Raw genomic sequence first — 21,352 nt, 5'->3', positions numbered from 1 at the left:
GTCACAATTGTCAATAACTTCATGGTTATGCAGATTCAGACAGATGATGCGGGTAAAACTTGAGTTCATATCCTTAATTTGCTTATGTTTTTTATTGCTTATATTATACTTGTGTAAAAAACTACATCGTTTCAAGTTTATGCACAATTATCTTTCAAATGTAAACCTTGAATCTGAAACTCTAAGGTTGAACTTCAATCTTAAATTTTAGGCAGGTGTGTTATGATTTATCACTACAAATTTTGACTAAAATTTTTCTTAACCAGAAAACACAATTACAAAGGATAACGGAATCCAAATCCTATCGATTAACTCATCCTCATAACAATATTATATATTTGTAATGTATTCACAATGGAATTTGATTTAGAATTTGAACAACCTCCCTCATTGCAGGCCTGTCTTGTGGATTATTATTAGCACACAATAAAGCAATCCTAAAATACTCTCTCACATTTGCTTCAACCAAACTCTCCCATGAAATTTTCGGGTCATGTATGTCCATCACCTTATTGTCCAAATGCATTCCCCCGTACGATGCCTTCTCCCGCAAGTAAAGAGCTGACCTTTCGGTCAATGTCTCCAACATCAAAATACCGAAGCAATACACGTCGCCCTTCACTCTCGCCTTCGTGCTCCCCTCTACGTACTCCGGCGCCATGTACTCTAGGGTGCCGCCAACTTGTGTAGTAGTAAAATGCGAATGCGAGGAGGAGCCAATCGTCCTAGCGAGCCCAAAATCAGCAATATGAGCCTCAAATTCCGAGTCCAATAACACATTACTGGGCTTAATGTCCCTATGAATAATGGGCTTTTCCAACCCATGCAAATATGCGAGCCCATCTGCTACACCTCGGACAATCTTTAATCTGGTTTCCCATGATAATAGTAACCGCGAAGAATTATCTTGGTTTCTATCGTCAGGGTGTAGCCAACTAGAAAGTTTACCTTTCTCAAAGAACTGGTAAACAAGAATCTGGTCCGAGCCCCACGCGCAGTACCCCAAAAGCTTGATGATATTTGGGTGTCGAAGCCTGCCTAGAGTTTCCACTTGAGCACGAAATTCTCGAAACCCAGAGAACAAACTAGGGTCGTACTTCTTGATGGCGACGGTGAGACCATTGGAGAGCTGGCCTTTGTAGACCAAGAAGCGGTTGGCTTCTCCGACGATGGTGTCTGGGGAGAAGTTATTGGTGGCAGTGAGGAGTTCAGACATGGAGAACGGGGCTGACATGCTCAAGCTTTGGTACCAAACAAGACAACTGCATGTCCAAGACTCCAAGTCAGTCCTTTTGTCTAAGACCAAGTCAGTCCTTTTGTCTAAGACTAAGTCAGTCTTGTTGGCTAAGTTAGCGTTGTTGACCCTTTGGATGCTTATTGGAGACTTGTTTAACTACATGAAGGGGAAATGGGGTGGAGTGTCGTTGTAATAAAAAAGAAGAGAAAGAAATAAACAGGTCAAGAAAACAAACCACAAAAGCACAAGAGCATTGTATGAAAAAAAAAACAAAAAACAAAAAAAAAATAAAGTTAACGTGGTTTGACAAAATCTTACCTACAATTTGATCACAAATTCAAGCCCTAATCCCTAATAAGATACACCTTTTGCTCAATAAACTTGAGTGCAAAGTGAAACTTTGCTCAATTTGGCCACATTGTTTTTGGGTTCAAAGAGAGTTTGCTGCCATACTTTTGGGTAATTTTATTAAATAACCCCTTTTAATATACAATAAACTTTTTTAACCATCACCCTCCCAAAACTTACATTTCTAACCCTTTTATATTTTTTCAGACCAAAATATTCCTCATATATATCATATGTAGACCGCACATTCGATCAAAAAATCCACCAGTTGCTTCTCCTCCACCTTTTTCCTGCAGCAGCCATAGAGAAGGTGAAAGCCGCTGAGAGCGACAGCCCAAACCCTCCCCTCCCCACTTGCCGGACCCACCTCCCTCACTGGCTAGCGACCCATCATCTCCTCTCTCTCTATCTCTCTCCCTTCTCCCCTTCTCTCCCAAGCCAAATATGAAAATAATAATAAATAAAAAAAGTAGTTTTTTTTTTCCCATATCTGGGTGTTTTCTAAGTGGGTTGGGTTGGGTTGGGATGGGAGGGAAGGGGAGAGAGAGACAGAGATGAGAGGTTAGTGGGGGAGGTGGAAGATGATGGTAGGTTGAATATGCTGGGATGGTGGTGATGGGTTGTTTTGACATGAAAAAGGATTGTCGTGCAGATTCGAAAACCCATAACCCCCTTGAACTTAAACAACCTCTTTTTGCTCTTCCTCGTCTTCTTCAACCTTTATATTCTTCCTCATTTTCTTATCAGTTGCGTCCGTCATCAACGTACGATCGTCGTCGGAAGAGGAGAAGCAATTGGTCAATTTTCTGGTCCAGTTGTGGAACACGCGGTCGCCGGAAGAGGAGAAGAAGATGATCGAATTTCTAGTCTAGTACTTTGTGGAATGCGCGGTCTACATAGAGTCGAGTTTTTTTTTTGCAAGGGTAAATTCGACATTTCACAGGTAAAAGGGTTAGAAAAGTAAATTTTGAAAAGGAAGGGTCAAAAAATTTTATTGTATATTAAAATGGGTTATTTAATAAAATTACCCCATACTATTCTAGTTGGATGTCAGTGAGTTAAATTAGAAGGATGATCATCAAGCATTAATCCAAATGCAAATATAATGCTCTCGATTGGCCATATTGGATGACTTTCCGCTGGACATGTTTGCAACTCAAAAGTGACTCATCATTCTCAATTCATTCACAGCTCATCCCTAGCTTATAAACAGCTGTTCACTACTCAAGTACAAGTCATTTTGGTCAGGCATGAGGCTGCATCTTATTGAAAGACTTGAGGGAAAAGCAATTGGACCACTATAAAAGAAAGCTCACAACCTCTCCACAACACACACAACCCATTTTACAAAGGACAAAATCAATTCAGCTCAACAACTTTTTGTTGTCAAAAGCTCTCAATATTTTAGTTTTCACTATCTTTTAAAGTTTTCTTTATATTAATTTCCTTTTATATTTTTGTCAAGTTCCTAGCCCTTTTAATATTTTTCTTCATAGTTTTTTTATGTATTTCTTTTATTGATCTACTAATATTGAACTTTTTATTAGTACCAATTTTAAATTAATGCCATCTTTCATTACTTTTTAATCAAATCTTGTTGCTCTTTTAGTTATTTTTTTGGTTGTTCATATTCAAAGTTATAGTCAATTTTAGGTAAGAAAAGAATCTAGATATGTTTTCCGTTCCTTTTCTTATGACACAATTGTTGGTTACAAGTTGGCTCTTTAATTTGACGCATTTTATTTTCCGCATCGACTATCATCTTTTTCTATTCGGCTATTTCAAGCCGAATAGTGGTACGTCCACATTCACACTAAAAGTCGGAAACCTCGCCTCACTTACAGCGAGGCGTGTTATGGTTAATCTCGGCTGTGCACGTGGCTGAGACATTTTTTGGCCATAACAACACCCTCTCTTAACTCTCTCTAGTGATGAAACCCACTTGAGTTGAAGATTGCTTGAGATGATTGATTGCAGATGCCATGCACTTGCCCCCTTAAACAGGCATACAATTGGCTGAATTGATTAGATCTTACAAAAGGAATCAGAAATAATGGCAGCTCACATATAATTATATAAATGGCTAACTAGGATCCTACAAGTCTACAACTGAAGCCCCATTAAAAAAATAAAAACAAAAAATCCCAAATTCGCTAGAGGAAGGGATTGAACCTTCGACCTTGTGGTTAACAGCCACACGCTCTAACCAGCTGAGCTACTCCAGCTCACCGCTAATTTTGTAAAAAAGTTGGATATAAATAGGCATATAGAAAGTTCAAACCAAATAGTCAGAGTCTTAAGACGGTCGGCTTTAGTATATTTCCTTTATTTATTTATTTTTCATCATTCACTTTATTATGTTAATTTACTAATTTGGGCCTCAGCTACTCATTACAATTACAAAGAAATCAGTCATATTTATTCAATGACTTCCTCATCAGCTGATAATTAATGTACATATTGAACGTTGGAGGTCGCATACATTGAGAATGAAACAGCATTGCAAATTTCCTTTTCAACACAAAATGAAAATACACTGAACATGCATCATGGCATTAAAAAAAAATACTTAATATACAGCACTCAGTAACCTACATGATTGATACATATGATATGGTTGCAAGAACGAAATCCTATCGAAAACCCCAGTCAAGAGTCCAAGAACAAAAGTAAAGCTTTACTCATTACTAGCTGTAATCTCTGAGCAAGCCACTTCTCTTATCGCGTACAACACCTGTGGTTGATATAAGAACATCTGTATCGTGTACGAGTACACCTCTCCTATAAGCCTTCCATATCATTTGTTTCTACAGGGACACCATTCTATTCAGTGGAATCCTATCAGCTTGACGAGGAACCCTTTCAATTGGAGAAATCACCTGTGGCATTGTCATACCGACTGAAATTATGATCTCTGCATTTCAGAAAAGAAAAAATAGTCAAACATTATGCAATAATATAGACAAGTATCCCCCTACCCATTTTCCCTACCATGCTTTGTACAAGGCTAAAATCTTGGCCATTGAAGAGAGAGTAGAGAGAGAAAGAGGAGTTCAATGGCTACAATTTTAGCCTTGTACAAAGCATGGTAGGAAAATGGGCAGGAGATCCTTGTCCAATAATATGAATACGCCATTTGCTAAAAGTGCTACTCAACAAAAAGATATTGGAGATCTCTGCAAAACTGGAGAAATTGATACTAGTAGTCACACAATCATCCTTGGCTGACTATGTAAACCATCTGCCAAGTCAAGTGACATTTTTTCGGCAGAAAGAAGTCAGGATTTAGTAAATAAAAGAGTACATTTACCTGGCTAAAAAGGCATAATGATCAAGCCGCACGACAACAATATCCCCAAAAGTCTAAGTCTATGGTTATTATTTTGTATTCTGCACTTATTCCCTTGCTCTCCATAAACTAAAGCATGTCTTCTAATGGTAATGCAACCTATAAAACATCTGAAATTATCCCCAATCTGCCTCTATTCCATAACCCTATATTTTTTTTCCCGACCTATCAACCTCTATTTTACCTTCTCTTGCATAAATCCCATCAACTGTTGCCCTACCCCACTAATATTAAGCATAGGCTTCCCTAATTATAATATATAATATTAGGGACCGTTTTTTCCCTCTTTTGTTTTGTTTTTTGTTTTGGTTTTTTCTGAAAAAGCAACTTTTGGAAAACTCAGGAGGCATAACACATTGAAGTTGAAACCTTCATGGCTATGAATGAAACATATATGATGCATATGGTGCAAGTCCACAAAAAAGAAAACAAACCTATGCCTTCTCGAATTGACAAATTTGGTCGTATGATCTCTTGAGAATTGACCAGAAAGATATCGCCAATGTATAGATGGTTTGTCGGGACATAAACACTGCACAACTCCTCATCTCCATCATCCCTCTGTACACAGCCACCAATAATCAGATACAAAAGCAGCAAAAACCATGGTCGTTATAAGAAAATCCGATATAAACTACAATCAACATCACTAATTATTGGAGCATTAATATTCTCCATGTCATACCAAATGTTTTACCATTTACAGCTTAACATCTAAAAATTGTAAACAGTATTGTAATATATAGTTGTAAACAATATTGGAATATATATTTCATCGAAACTTTAATTATTGTTTTTCAGATTTCAAATAAATTTGGTGATATCCTTGGTACTTTCCTACAACTGCTGATAATAATAATTATACAGCTCAGCCTGTATATATAAACAAGTCTGCATTATATTTAACGCACTCAGAAGTCTCTCTTGACTACACTAGTATAAAAAAGGGTTAGCAACCCTGTGGTTTGAATGAAATTGTCCGTCTTAAACACTGCAATGAAAGATCTAACGTTTTGAAAAACAATGCCATGTTCATCCTCTAGACTTTCCATTAGGTCAACTGTTTTCTGCCTAGGTGACACATATGAGCCCCACTTTTATGTTGATGTGGACACAAAATTGTTCCATGTAGACAAAAAAATTAAAAATATCCATCTGGCCTTTTAAACATAAATAAAAGTTGACAATCAAATAAGAAAAATAAAAATCTGAAGACAAACAAGTCAACAATATCTATAAAACAAAAAGAAAAAGAAAAGCTAATCCTTCATGAAAGAGGACCTGCCCTCTATGGGTAAGCACTGCTCCTCTATGGAGGAGCAAGAGGGGGCTGGGTTCCAGCTACCGCCCTCTCCCACTACTCCATGGAGGAGCAGCTGTTTTTTTTTTTACTTTGATTTTGATATGTTTAGTAATTTTAAAGCCTAAAGCCTAGCTCTCTTTTATTTTTATTTTTTGTTCATGCAGCATCAACAAAAAACTGATGTCCATGTTGGCATAAAAGTGGGGCCTATACGTGCCACATAGGCAAAAAAAAGTTACTAACCTGATGAAAAATCTAATGGAAGGCAAACATTGAACTGTTAAAAAACTTTAGGTTTGGTATTGCAACTCTTTGAACGTTAGGCACCAAATTGCAACTTCATCCAAACTACATATGTGCAAATTGTAACTAACTCTAGAAAGATTAATAACAGATGGCAGAGAAACAACTTTTGTAGCTAGTTTTCTTTGTTGTAGGGCTTTGGCCCCTCCATTAACCTAAAAAAAACCTCATTTTTAGGATATGAGCCAAAATAATATATTGAGATAACACTCTCGCTCATGTGCAGCTCCATCCTGCACTTGGAGAGACATGCAGATGCAGACAGACAAATAAACCTCACCCTACAGTTTGCAAATCAACAAAGAAGTGGGCAATGGGGATTGTAGGTTTCAAATTCAGGACCTCTTGCAACCAAATTTCTAATACCATGTTAGACAACGACTACTCCCTAAAAAATTCTGTCAGGAATGTGCCAACAATGTACATCAAGCTAACATTAACAGCCAATTTAAACTATCATCTGCTTCTAATATTGTGGAGAACAACCCAACACAGTAGAAATTGGGAAAAAAACAATCTTAACATACAAACTAAACCAGTTGACAAATAGAATATTGAATGAACAATTTCAAGGTGGCTGTGACAGGAACTAAAATATCAGGTAGAAAGTAGAGCAAATATACCTGAAGGATTACAGATGATGTGATAAATCCGAATGCATATTCACCAACTCGAGGATGACGGATAATTGCAACCTCTTTAAAAGCAGTGGTATTTTGATCTGTCAAAGAGACAAGGAGACAGAATGAATTTCTGACTTTGCCAAATGAGATAAAACAGGACAAGTACTGAATGAATTCCAAGTCAGAAATACATCAATTCTACCTAGGTGATGCACCATAACACACACTCATGAGTGAAAGGGCATCACAAGTTTTCACTAGGTCAGGAAATATTCAACCTAGTAGCATCAGATAGTATAAAATAAGCTATTTTGTGGGCATTAGGTAGGCCATTGCATGTGTGGTGCTCACCACTTAACTATTGCTTTCCAATGGCATAAAATAGGGGTCAGTGGTTAATTTAAACAGGGAGCCATATGCCTCTCTTGGGGACTTATATTTCAAAATTATTCGACTTAAAGCCCAACAGCATAACATATGTGCAGTGAAAAATTAGCTACAAATGCATCCCATATTCGAAGAGAGTAAACATCAAACAATTGATTTCAAAGAGCCTTGTATGGTATACTTTCCCAGGGGGCTAAGCCTAAACAAAATTCATACCAAGAGCTAATTCAGATGGGATGATGAGACTAATGAACCAGGCCTACCAATTTCTGGGCTTGGCTCGTGATTTCAACAAGCCTCAAGTTAGGCTTGGCCTGGGTAAAAAAATCAGCTCAAGCCTAGCCTTGACTCAAGTGAGGCCAACATGCTTGCAAGTGGGTTAGTTCTCTTATAGATCCGGATGAAACCATGCAAGCATTTTCCAAGAAGGTAATAATCGATCTAGAAACTGAAATAACAGTAATTACCTGGAGAGATTGCAGCACTAATTTGTTTGGAGGCTGAGTATATGTGCTTCATAAAGGGCAATCGTTTTATGAACCATTCCCCAAGCCAGAAAACAGTCGCACCCATCCATGATGAAGCAAATATACCGACTAAGAATATAAAAAATAGGGATGTAACAAATCCTAGGCCTGCAACAATAGCAAAAAGTATTCAATAATGAACACAATACACCAAAAAAAAAAAAAAGATTTCTGCTTAGAGATCAAGCAATTAGCCATCTACGATGTTAGGAACATTTAATCATACAGTCCAGCACAACTAAGTATGAACTTAAACCATGACAATAACAATTTATGGCATTCTTTTTTATTATGGGGCAACAACCAAAATGATATAGTGCATAAGACTTTACGACCAGATGAAGAATGCATAAAACTTACATATGACATAATCTAGTCACAGACACACCAACAAAGGCTTTCATGCCCAATATAGACAGCATGCAATTAAAGCAATTCAACACCACTGCCTGTGATGGCCTTCAGGACAATGGCATAATTTATTTCATAATGAAGAGTAAAATGTATAATCAGGGTAGGGGGGGCACCTTCACTATTATATAACTATATATTGTTTTCAAACTAAGAACCTAAGGTTAAACTTGAAACCATTCTCGCACAATATTTTGGGCAATTTGTCAGGACTTTCTCCATATCTTGTATAATCAAGTTATAAGACATTGTCCCTTAACAAAGAAAAAAAAAATAAAAAAGAAAAAAGAAAAAAGTAGAGGGTTTAAACTACATCCATTAACAATTGGTCACCTTTTCTAAAAAGACAAAACGAATGAGAAAAAATAAATAAAAAGAAAAGGTAACCGGATAAGTAGACAATGAAAAGCACTTTGAAACTGGAATCATCTCTTCATGTACCCAGTCTATTAGAAAAGGATCCCATCTAATTTCAAAGATCATAAGTAGACCAAAAAGCAAGGCTAGAAATTTGAAATATTAGAATTTTCAGTTACATGGTTTTAGGTTTCAGCAAGTCATTTGCTCATTGTCACTGTACAAAGAGAAACTGTCCAAACTTAAGCCAAGGACTTGTGCAGGAAGTTTTGCATGCATAAAAATCAGAGACGCTACCATCATGTTTAAAATAAAACGATATGGCATCAAACTTTTTCACAGTGCTGCTCCAAGTGGAAAACAGAAAGACAACTTTGCAACTTCAGATATATCCAAAAGATTAACCAAAGATATTTCTCCAACATGAAAGAAGTATCAGTAAACTATGCTTCGCCACCGCTGAAAAAGTTAAAAATTACCCCAAATATGCTGCACAAGAAGTTTGGTGATTCATATTGAACTTCCTATACTTTTCTTCCCCGTTCTCCCATACTAATCATTGTTTATCTACCTCCCTCCCTCCCTATCAAATTCGGCTCGCTATTGGGACTTGAACTCCTTAGTAACTTACACAAAGATCCTATGTGAGATATGCAGAATCATATGCAAGTAAGGAGTAACAAACTACCTCAAATACCAAAACCTCTATAGCATTCATTTTACTATTTGTTATTATAATTGGTATTAAATCAGCACTTATTATTATTTATTTTCAGTACTTCCGTAATAACACATACATCGATTTCAAGTTTCAACTTCCTTAAGAATTATCTGTCGCAGTTCCAAAGTAAACATCAATTTGGTGCTTCAGAGTCTTACCAAATATGCTAACCCCAAGCCTGGCATATATTGGACTGAAGAAACCGTCTACGAACTGAACAAACCACCAAGTGATGAAGAATGTAACAGCAACAGGAAAGAGAACCATACTGCAATTTTAACATTCAAACTTGATACTGTTACGATTGAACTATATATATATATATATATATACATGTGCGTGTGCGTGTGTGTAAATAAATTTTAAAAATTACAAAAATTAAAGGAAAAAAAAAACAGATCCATACTATGATCATTACCATCCAGTCATGAATTTCTTTGATACCCAACTCTGGAGCACTGCATAGCAAGCCTGATCAAACTCAAGGGTCAATAATGTCAAAAACCGAAAGCTAATTAGGAAAATTGTAGCATTCAATTATTAAACAACAATTTCGAATTTATGCGAAGAGTTAAAATGAGGGAGAGGTTGAGGGTTGAGAGAGTGACAAACAGACCTTGCGAGTTGAGGAGTTGGGAGAGCTTGGCGGAGACTTGGGTTCGTCTTCCGAGTCAGCTTGAGTGAGTGGACTCGACGTGGACTCCTTACCTTCCGCCATTTGGGTTAGCACTTCACCAATGCAAACAGAGCGAGAAACTGAGAAAGACACAGATTTCAGTCTCTCCTGGTAAAGCTTGTACAAATACAACAATGGCTGACCCTGTTTGGCTGCGCGGACAACTTCTATATCTAAGACCGATTCTAGATGTTTAGGCTTGTCCCTGGGTTGTATACTTGTATACCGGATTTATAAGGGCTTATATTTATTTGACTATTTTAAGTGGGCATTAACCCTTAACAAATCCAAAGTCAAACAAAAAAAAAACCATGGATGAAAATATTCACCGTATTGTCATATATTCGTCAAAATATCCATAACTTCATTCACCAATATTTAAATAGGCTATAATCAATATTTCTCCGATATCGATATAGGTCGATAAAATATCAGTATATATCAAAAAAAGATCAATATATATTGACAAAATATCGGTAGCATACCGGTATATATCGGCAGATTTGTATAAAAAATTTCAAAATTTAAGAAGGAAAAGAAGAATAAGATGAAATCAAACAAAATCCAACCCTAATTATATCAAAACTCATCCACTAATTAATCAACAATAAACCAACAAAAGAACAAAATCTAACTCAACTTTTTTTTACATTGATATTTACCAAAATCAATATATCCATAAATTGAAGTACCGATGTTTAATGAATTTTTGATATTTTTATCCTTGCTTATAACAAGGATAGTGGGCATCCCAAGAAATAGTTTCTATCTTGAAATTGGAAAAAACTTTATGTGATGAAATATAAAAGTACAAATGTTATTATGTTATTGAATTGAGATAGTAAATAATTCATATCCTTGTTACAGAGAATTTTCTCAAAAAGTCCCAAAAAAAAAAAAACAATGAAGTGAGAATGCATACAAGAGAGCACCATCTCTTCCAATCCTTTAATCTTTCAAAGCTTTAGACCCTGGTTAGAGTTTTTACCCACTGTTGAACCATATAAATAAATAAAAAATACAGTTGGGGATATAAACCCCATGTTGGGGGAATTCAAAATAAGGAAGTTTGCCAGAAGTAGATGAGGAGCTACGTTCAAATTCAGAGATAATATCATACTTGTTTATCTCTAGTTTGATTTCAAAAATGGAGTTTTGAATAAATAAGAAGTTAAGTCTATCTCAAACTCATCTCTTAGGCATCATACGTTGCTTATAAATAGAATGGACTGAGTTGAGAAAAGAGATTCAGAGAAAAGGGGAGAGGACGCCAAAAGGTTGAGAAAAGGAAGGTGTGCAAAGCAAAAGTGCAGTAGCCAGAACAAACATCACAGGTAGTTGTCCTTCTATGTCATTCAGTTCATCTCTATTTTGGGATTCAACTAAAATACTCCTCCAATGGCGTGTTGAATCAAACTTTTGGATTCGTTTAGAATCCTCTCAAGACGGCCTTTGCATTCGATTAGAATCCTTTAAAGATGGATCGATCTCTCAAATATAGGGATTTGACTGAATCCTTGATCCCCCAAAATTTGGTTTCGACTGAAACCATCATGATCTTCAATTTGGATTCAGCCGAATCTGCAAAAAATAAATAAATGGATTCAACTGAATCCCAAATCGGTGACTATGTATACCAAAAAGATGGTCTACCCCATCACCCAGATGATGCGCGAGTGCATCAATGAAAGAAGTGATGCTCGAGAGCATCGACAAAATATCATGCTCAGGGGCATCAACTCAAACTTGATGCTTGATGGCAACAACAAAAAAGTCCTTCACTGTTGTCAGCCAGTAAAGAAATTAAGGCTAAAAAAAATGGAAGGCCAAGAAGACAAAAAAAATAAAATGAAGTTTGTTCTTGCAGCTAGCAAATCAAGGAAGAGGCTGGCTTTCCTTCTTAAATTCAGAGAAAACAACGAATGCAAAAATAGGAGAGAGGGATAATAGGCTCACAAAAAGAAGATCAACCCAAACTCTATTGAATGTTGGCTTTTGCGTGCAAAGTGCCCAAAACTTAGGATTGCATCAATCCTCAATTACAAGAGGATTCGATAATCTAATGAAAGCAAATAAAAAAAGGCTCATTGTAGCAAGTCTCACGCCAGCAAGATAAGCATAAAGCAAAATAAAATGCTGAACTCATGTTTATATAATTCGCTAATATTGTCGGCAAGTTTGGAGTTTTGCAAACAAAAAAAAAGGGGCTTCTTTCAAGAGATGGGTTTTTTCTATACAAGATCACAAAATTAAGAAATCATGGTTTCTAAATTCCAACCATGCAGCAAAAGGGAAGTAAATCAGAAAAGGAATAAAGATACCAAAAGAAAGGAAATGTGGAGTCCACCAAATTTGATATTCAAAGCCAAATGCAAAATCACACTTAGTCAATGAGTGGAACTTGTGAAGCTCTCTTAGATCACGTGGTCATGTCTACTAGCCCATGAAATGCAGCAGCAGCTAGCACATTGGATCTTCAAATCAAAATTGGTCTAACAAGATCTAAGTGGACAAAATAGATGGGGTTTTGTTCTAAATTAAAATGCCCATTAAAAATATAGTATGTGTTAATTAATAAATAATTGATACAAAGCAACTAGTGGGCACATAACCAAATTCATGTTCGCCATTAAAAAATAAAATGTGTCAATTAATAAATAATTGATACAAAATAATTAGTGACACATTTTCTTCCATCCTAAATCTCAAACACAACTCTCAAATGGTACAAACTCATCTCTTTCAATTGGTACAAAACCAATTCAACTTTCTCAAATGATACAAAACTATCTTTCTCAAATTGGTACAAAATCAAATTTCTTAAATCCAAATCCTAAATTCAACTCCAAAGTGGCACAAAGCCAACCAAGTCAAATTCTTTACCGAACTATGTCCGGTTTGATCCTGTCATGAGTACGTAGGCAATGTGAGCGAAATTCACATTCAACCGCATCCACAAAATTCTCCAAATTCCCTTAGGAATTAATTCATACAAGTTTTTTTGAATTAATTTGGCACCAAATCAAATCCGTCCAAATTCTTCAAAAATTAGTTCAATACACAAAAGTCCCCGAATTAATTTCTCAAATCAAATCCAAGGGCTCCAAACTTACCCAAATTACTCAAATCATTTAAATGGGTCACTCACCCATTTAATCCCCAAAAACTTTGAATTTCGTAAGTTTGATCTTGTAATGGGTACATAGGCAACTTAAAATATGGGTGCAATCGCAATCGCAAATAAATTATATTTCAATGGGTCTTTTAGGGTCCGTCTGCTAACGTTTTACAAAACAATTTTCTAAAAACTGTATTGTAAATGAAAATGACAAATTAAATTTTGCATTCTCAAAATATGAGAAGGGGTCTGGTAGCGTAATTGAAAAACAATTTTATGAAACAAAAATAACGAAAACACATTGGATATTAACCAATTATTACAACCAAATAATTATATTCACAAAAGATATTAATTATAAATTATTATTAACCAATTTCATAAAATAATTAAAAAAAAGAGGAGTTTCATAAAACCCAACCCACCTCGGTCGACGCGACTACCTTGGAGGTGGAAGAGTTGTTGGTGGCCGTGTGATTCATGGAGACAAGACTGCAAGCACCTATAGTCTAGTTGAACGATGTATTTTCTTAATGTAAGGGTTGTTAAGGCTCGTGAGCTTCCTGTCATGGATGTTACGGGGAGTCTTGATCCGTTTATTGATGCGAGAATTGGAAACTATATAGGGATTATTACAAAGCATATATTTTGAGAAGCAGCAAAACCCAGTATGGAATCAAGTTTTCGCCTTTTCAAAGGAACAGATGCAAGCATTTGTACCCAGAACTTGTCGGCGAGACCCGACATCAACATCCCGGAAAGACAGAGATGGATAGAGAGAAAGAGAAATAGATAGAGAAAGAGAGAGAGATAGAAAAAAACAGAAATAGAGGAATAAAGGAGAGATGAAGAGAAAGAGAAATAGATAGAGAGAGAGAGAGAGAGAGAAAGAGAAAGAGAGAGAAAGAAAGAAATAGAGGAATAAAGGAGAGATGAAGAGAGATGGGTGAGGTGGGCAGCGGCGGCGGGTAAGGCTGCCGCCAGAGGTGGGTCTGGTTGGGTGGGGAAGAGGTGCAGATCGCATGTTTTTTCATTTTTCCAATTTTTTTTTTGCTTTTTTAGTTGTATTTTTTTATTTGTATCACATGTTCTCTATGTTTTCTAAATTCACTGAAAACATCATTTAGTCTTTTTTTGAATTTACACTGTAAACTGGAAATTATATTTTGTGTTTTTCAAAAATTGTTTTCTCAATACGGCAACCAAACACATTTTTGTTATTTTTTAAATTTGTAAAATGAAAAACCGTTTTGTAAAACGTATCAAACGCACCCTTACCTATTGGAAATCCGAACACTTATAAAGTGAATCGTTGGTTTCATTGCAATTGGAATCAAAGAATATTCCCTTGAATGAAATTATGTTGGATAATAAGAGATGTACTCCGTCTTGAATGGGTCGTACCCAAAATAATAAAACCTTTATTCCTTAAATGAAATTATGTTGGGTAATATTATTATTATTTTACAAATTTTGTTCAACACCCACATTCATCCACTTTGAGTCAAATTCTTCTTTGGTTTTTGAATCCCATATTGTCGCGTCTCAAACTAGGGGCCGGAAGGTTTGGACATGCAACAACCGCTACATTGACCATCTAGCCCTATAATGAATTACCAAACACTCACTTTTAGAACTAAATAATCAATGTTAAGGTGGACTCTTGTTTTATAGCCGGATTGGATCAGAGATAAATCAATAGCGAAAAATAAAAGATTATTGAGTTAAATCAAAATTTTAAAATAAAACTCATGTGATACTTGGAAATTTTCCAAATTTATTTAGGGAATTGTTTTGGATATTCTACATTTTTTCTTGAATTATTGGATAGAAAATTTAATTTTTTTACTCTTTGGTGTTGAATTTTGGAGTTCAACAAAAGTGATTTATTGACCAAGGCAAGACCACGGGAATGTAGTACTCACCATTACTAACCAACCAGTACCACCCTCGTATTTTTCGGAGTTTGGAAAATTATTTTATGAATTTCCAAAATTTTGCTAATTTTTAAAGGTTATTTTAATTTTCTAGAAATTAGTTAAAGCATTTGGAATTTTATAAAAACTTTAGGAAGTCAAATTGATGTTTTGACCCATAGATAAATAGTACTAGTCAACATGAGTTCGTATGAATTTTTGGGAAATTTTTTAGAGTCTCGAGCTATTTTTGTAGAATTTTCAAAATTGGTAGAATATCATAAATAAATAAATTGGAAAACCACCAGATCCCACCATGTGGCATGATCTGGCCCATTAGATCATGCATGAAGGCTCAAATTGTCGTAAAACTAAATTTTTTCTTATTTATTTTTGCCCAATTATTTTTGCCTTGTAATTATTAGAATTTTCCTGACTTATTCCAGAATTTATTCTTTAGCTTTGACCAATTTTTCCAAAGTCAAATAGTTAAGGTGAGACTATGATTGTATAGTGCTTGATTTTCCGAGAACAATGACGTTTAGTTGGTGAAAATCAAAATTCAGAAGAAGGAATTATGAATTTTTGAAGTTAGAGTTATTATTTGATTTTTTGAAATTAAATTTTGGGAAGTTAAAATTTTCATAAAAATTCTAGAAGTTAAAATATTTGTTTGAGGCTTTAGTTTAATAGTAATCAGTCATACATGTCCGTAGAATTTTTTGGGTGATATTTCAAAGCTCAGATGTATTTTTGGTGAATTATTTAAGTTTGGAGGATTTTTTGAAAATAGAAAATTCGAAAGTGTATGGCCAAAAAAAGAATTTGAAAATGCTTACTGGACTGACAGAAATCACATGGCGAGACACGGTTGGCTGGAATCGCTGACGGAGCGCCCACGCGGATGCTAATGCGAACAGACGCAAGCCAAAACAACATCATTTGGATGTTGTTTAACCCGTGGACTAGACCCAGGATTCGCGTATCCTAGAAACAAGTCATATGCCCGACTCATTTTCTCTCTTGCCTCAACCCACCTTTCTATCTTATTTTCTCCACCCATTTACCCACGGATCTAATCCATTTACACTCACATAAAACCTGCACGTTAACCCGACGGGTAGCGAATGACCCAGTTTGAATCTAGCCTTTGGATTGCATTTTTTTGGACAAATCTCAACCCTTGATTGTAACCCATTTTCAAGAGATGATCTCAACCATCCATTCCCACACATTCCTCTATAAATAGGAGGCCACCCCTCCCATTTCCTTCATAATTTCTCAGTTGGGTTTTGGAGAGTTAAGAGCATCTCTCTCTAAAACTCTTTCTTTCTAGAATTGTGAAAATATACCATATTGGGACAATTCCAATTCTACCATTCTGAGACAAACCACTTGTTAGGAGCCTTTGGTTTAAAAATTTTCTTTAGAATAAGTATCATTTTAAAGAAGTTCCTACTTAAATATTTGATTGGGTTGTTCCATAAGGTGCCCATTAAGGATTTTGCACTCGGAACATAACAATCAAATATTCTGCCGAATTTTCGACTTGTATTGAAAGTAAGGTATTCTGGTAAGAACCTTAAACTTGGTTAAGTTAATTAAATTAAGTTTTGATTAATAATTTAGCTTTAAATCCCTTGTGTTAGCTTGTTGATCTATTTGGTTGGGGATCTAAGCAAAGAATGTCTACAACCAGGTTGTTTTGCCAACATTTTCTATTTAATTATTATATAGTTTCAGTACAAGAAAAAATTACATTTGCAACGGCTATTTGTCACAAAAATTTTTGACTTTGTCGTCACAAAGTGGCTTTTGCAACGGCATGAGAGGCTTTGCGAATGGTGGCGAGGCAAATGTTTTTGCGACAACAAACAACCGTTGTAGACAATTGTGCCACGACACACAGCCGTCACAAAGGCTGACCGTTGCTTCGTCACATTTTCTTGCAACGGGGATTTTGCTGTCGCAAAAGATTTTTTTGATTTTGAAAAAAAACTAATGAATACTACATGATAATTTGCATTTTACTCCATGCAGTAGTAATTTTTATCCTTCAATACATTTATATTCACAAACTAATACTTAAATGTTTCATATCCAACAATAATTCTTTCCACATCCATAAACCAACAAGATACCAGGACAAGTCCAACATTAAGGTCACCAAATACATCAACATGATAATTAAAGGAAATCAAACGAGTATCTATCGATTATTAACTAGTGTTAGTGTCTCATACTATCTTCTCGTACCTCTTACCATTTAGAGGATGCACACTCTACATTCAAATGAACAAATGTGAGAAGAATTAGATAAAAACATCACTATACAATCATTAAAAATTGCTAAACAGTACAATCAAAAAAATAAGAACAATTTATCACTAACCAATCGCTAATTACTAGTCAACTAGTAGTAAACCATTCTGGTCAACTAATTAAGAGTTATAGAGCATGAACTTATCACCACATGGCCAAGGTCCTTTGAAACTAAAAGAAAAAAATATGTGAATTATACAATAATTTAATTTATAGTTTATAAAACATGCAAGAATTTTGAGGAATTAATCTCTTTTATTATTTGTTTAAAGCCTAAAGGGTTGTTCTTCCATTTAAATTTAATCATTATTTAAAAGAAAAAAAAAAGTGTTTTGGAGCATGAAGAAGTGAGCCATGTGTAAAAGATAAAACCAAATTACAGTTGATTTATCATGATGAATTGAGCAGCCAAAAGTTCAAAACTTGGTAGAAGACAATCGCAATAAGACAACAGAGACAAAATTCATCATTAGGCAACCTAGTTCACCATGGTATCAACTAATTCCTTATTAATTCTTATACTTTGACAATAGTGACAACGACATAAGTAACCTGTGGTGAAAGATTGTACGATGGCCATAGTTTGTCGTCGCAAAGTTTTCTAATCTTTGCAACATCGGTTATGTTGTTGCATAATTTCTACTTTGCAAATTGCTGCTGTCATCAGATCATGACGAAATTGCTATTTTCTCTTGTAGTGTTTGTATAATATATAGTAGAATTAAAGTATAAAATATAAACTATAAACTATATATACTAAAACTATTATAGTTATAAGGTATATGGTATAGGGTATATAGTATACTAGTATATGGTATAGAGTATACTAGTATAGGATTTAGAGTATACTAATATATATGGTGATATGGTATAGAGTATACTAGTATAAGGTATATGATATATGATTTAGAGTATAGGGTATAAGGTTTAGAGGGTTTTGGATATTTTTAATTAGTTTTTATATGAAATCTATTATATAAATTATTAAACACATCAATTAAAACATATGTAAATAAGTAATGTATATAGTTTTAGTATAAGGTTTTTAATTAAACTAGTTAGAGCATCTCCAACAACTTAGCTATCTGCTTCTCCCTAGCTATATTAGCTTATTTCTTCCCAAAATCATTTTCCAACATATTAGTTATCCGGTTAGCTACTTTAGAGCATTACAATGTTAGTGCTAAAAGCTATAGCTATAGCTAAACTTAACAATTTTCTTCAAAAATCAAGCTACATTAGAGCATGTACAATGGCTAAATATAGCAGAATTGATAAAATGCTCACTACAATGACATAGCTAAATTTAGCATTTGCTATATTATTGCTAAATTTTTCACTATATATAGCAAAAAATAAAAAATTTAGCAATTGCTATTGAGGAACTCAAAAAAAAAAGTGGGTCTACCAGCTAAAAAATATGGGTAAAGAAAGAATAAAAAAACCAAGTGAAAGAGAAGTGATTGGTTGAAAAAGTGATGGGTCTCAAGGAGAGAGAAGGAAAATGGTATTCACGTGGGAAAGGAAAAGTTTGCAGCAAAAGGCATGAAGAATTAAAGATGGTGCAGCTGTCATGGCTTGATTGGCCATTTATTAAAATGTTAGAATGTTAATTTGACTTTAACATGAAAAATAATAAAATATTAATTTGGGTATTAAAATAATAATATTTAATATTAGGCTCATATTAAAGATCTCATTAAAATATTTACAATGATATAATTATTAAAATAATTTAATATATTAAATTTAATTTATAAAGATATATATGAATATATTAGAATATAAATATACTAACATATAGCTATAGCATTTTTGCCATTGCAGCAAAAAGCTCAAAAGCTATTGCTAAATGCTAAAAGCTAAAAGTCAAGCTAAATATTGCATATAACCAAGGAATAAAATTTCGGGTTTCGAGGAAATTTTGACGGAAATTTCGAAGATTTTTAAATTTCGACAAAAATTCGACGGAAACGACGGAAATTGTTATCAAAATACGGAAATTTTGAATGAAACTTTACCATATGTTTATTTAACATATTATCTACTACATTGATAAAAAAACATTGAAAAAACCAAATTATATGGTAGGTTTCATGTGATATGTAATGAATATAATGCGCGCTGGAGGCAAATACTAGTAAATAAAATTAATATAATGAATAAATAAAATTATTATATTCTTTATACTCTATAATTTATACACTAAATCATATATAATCTATATACTAAATCTTATATACTCTATAATATATACACTAAATTTTATATATTTTATAATGTGTATTCTATATTCTTTAAGATATGGTATAAGATATTAAAGTTTAGGCTCTTTAAGATATTTTTAATTATTTTTATATAAAAATGTAATAGGATTTAAACTTTAAAAACAATTAAACGAAATCCCAAATTTTTTTTTCTTTCTAATTACACAAAGACCCCAAACCTCAAGTCCTCAACCAATTCTAAACTTTTTTTTTCCTTTTTTTTTTTCTTTTTTTTCTTTTCTTTTTTTCTTTTCTTTCTTTTCTTTTCTTTTTCTTTTCTTTTCCTTTTTCTTTCTTTTCTTTTCTTTTTCTTTTCTTTCTTTTCTTTTCTTTTTCTTTTCTTTCCTTCCTTTCCTTCTTTTCTTCTTTCTTCCCGTGACTTCATCTTTTTTCCTTCTCTTTCTTCTTTGCCACTACCCAGCCACCAAACCCATTATCTTTCTTCTTTCCCACTGCATGCCCAGCCACCAGACCCACGCCGATCTCTTCTCTCTCTTCGATCTACTGCCTTCGGCGACGGTCGGCGATGAGGCCAGCTCGCCTCTTTCTCCCCTCTCTTCCTCTGGTCTCCTCTTCCTTCCTTAATCCCTCACTGGCTTCAGCTGGGTATTTAGCGAAATTTCGGCGAAATTTTTCGAAATTTCGGCGAAATTTTTCGAAATTTGGTCGAATTAGTGTTAAAATTTCGGAACCCTTAAAAATCGAAATTTAAACCCTTGCATATAACATAATATATAGCAAAAAGCCATTGTACATGCTCTTAATGCTAAGGCTATTGCTAAAGCTAAAATAGCATTTGCTAAATTTTTGTGCCAAGAAAATGGTGGGACCCAAGTGGAAAAAAGTGGAGCAAAATGGGTGAGTAGAAACAGTAATGCTACACTTACCACATTTTTATACCATAATTTCATACCATCTTACATGACATTCATATATTGGACACTAAAAATTAAAAAATAAAACCTAAAAAAGAAACAGGAAATACCATTCCAGTAAAGTAATGACACATCAAGTGAGATATAAATGTGGGAAAAAAAATGTGGGACAACTAGCATTATTTGAGTAGAAAACAGGTGGTGTGAGACCTCGTAAATTTCTCAAATTTTATTTTGAGATTTTAAGAAGTAAAGTTTTGGGATGATTTTTTAATTATTGTTGTTTTATTTTAAAGTTGGGATCATTTTAGCAAAAGGATTCTAAGTATACCCCTAATCGTAGTTGAGGATAGCACATTTACTTTGTTCCAATTAAGGATTCCAAACTTTCTGTTTGGCTCAATTAAGGAATTTTCATAAAAAATACAAATTTTGAGGGGCAAAAACGTCTATTTGCCAAAATAATTATTATAAAAGACTAAAATAATTATTTAAAAAAAAAAACTAAATGAAACTAAAAAAAATCCACAAAACTAAATGTCCATGAATATTAAAATACGGAGAGAGTATTCTTGTGAGTAGAATAGGTGAGACCTTTACTCCTTAGTTCTT

The 21,352-nt window shown here is 34.4% G+C and overlaps 1 protein-coding gene, 1 non-coding gene and 1 pseudogene across 2 annotated transcripts; all 3 read right to left on the bottom strand.

Moving 5' to 3' along the window:
• Positions 1-349: 349 nt before the first annotated feature.
• On the bottom strand, positions 350-1,306 carry LOC147277604 (putative serine/threonine-protein kinase PIX13 pseudogene; annotated as a pseudogene).
• Positions 1,307-3,736: 2,430 nt separating this feature from the next.
• On the bottom strand, positions 3,737-3,810 carry TRNAN-GUU (transfer RNA asparagine (anticodon GUU)). Its single transcript has one exon. It is a non-coding gene; the product is annotated as a tRNA-Asn (tRNA).
• Positions 3,811-4,119: 309 nt separating this feature from the next.
• LOC147277602 (protein LIKE COV 2) lies at positions 4,120-10,425 on the bottom strand. The gene is made up of 7 exons (XM_086253327.1): positions 10,183-10,425; positions 9,985-10,037; positions 9,725-9,834; positions 8,018-8,185; positions 7,164-7,261; positions 5,369-5,495; positions 4,120-4,499 (listed from the first exon to the last, which is right to left on the bottom strand). Exons 1-7 carry the CDS (start codon positions 10,282-10,284, stop codon positions 4,393-4,395), a joined length of 765 nt encoding a protein of 254 aa, XP_086109453.1. The 5' UTR covers positions 10,285-10,425; the 3' UTR covers positions 4,120-4,392.
• Between the last annotated feature and the right edge of the window lie 10,927 nt (positions 10,426-21,352).

This window comes from Dryas octopetala, chromosome 8, assembly GCF_963921425.1.
Source record: "Dryas octopetala chromosome 8, drDryOcto1.1, whole genome shotgun sequence".
Classification (NCBI taxonomy): Eukaryota; Viridiplantae; Streptophyta; class Magnoliopsida; order Rosales; family Rosaceae; genus Dryas; species Dryas octopetala.
The sequence above is the reverse complement of the archived record's forward strand: the minus strand, read 5'-3'. Positions and strand labels throughout refer to the sequence as shown.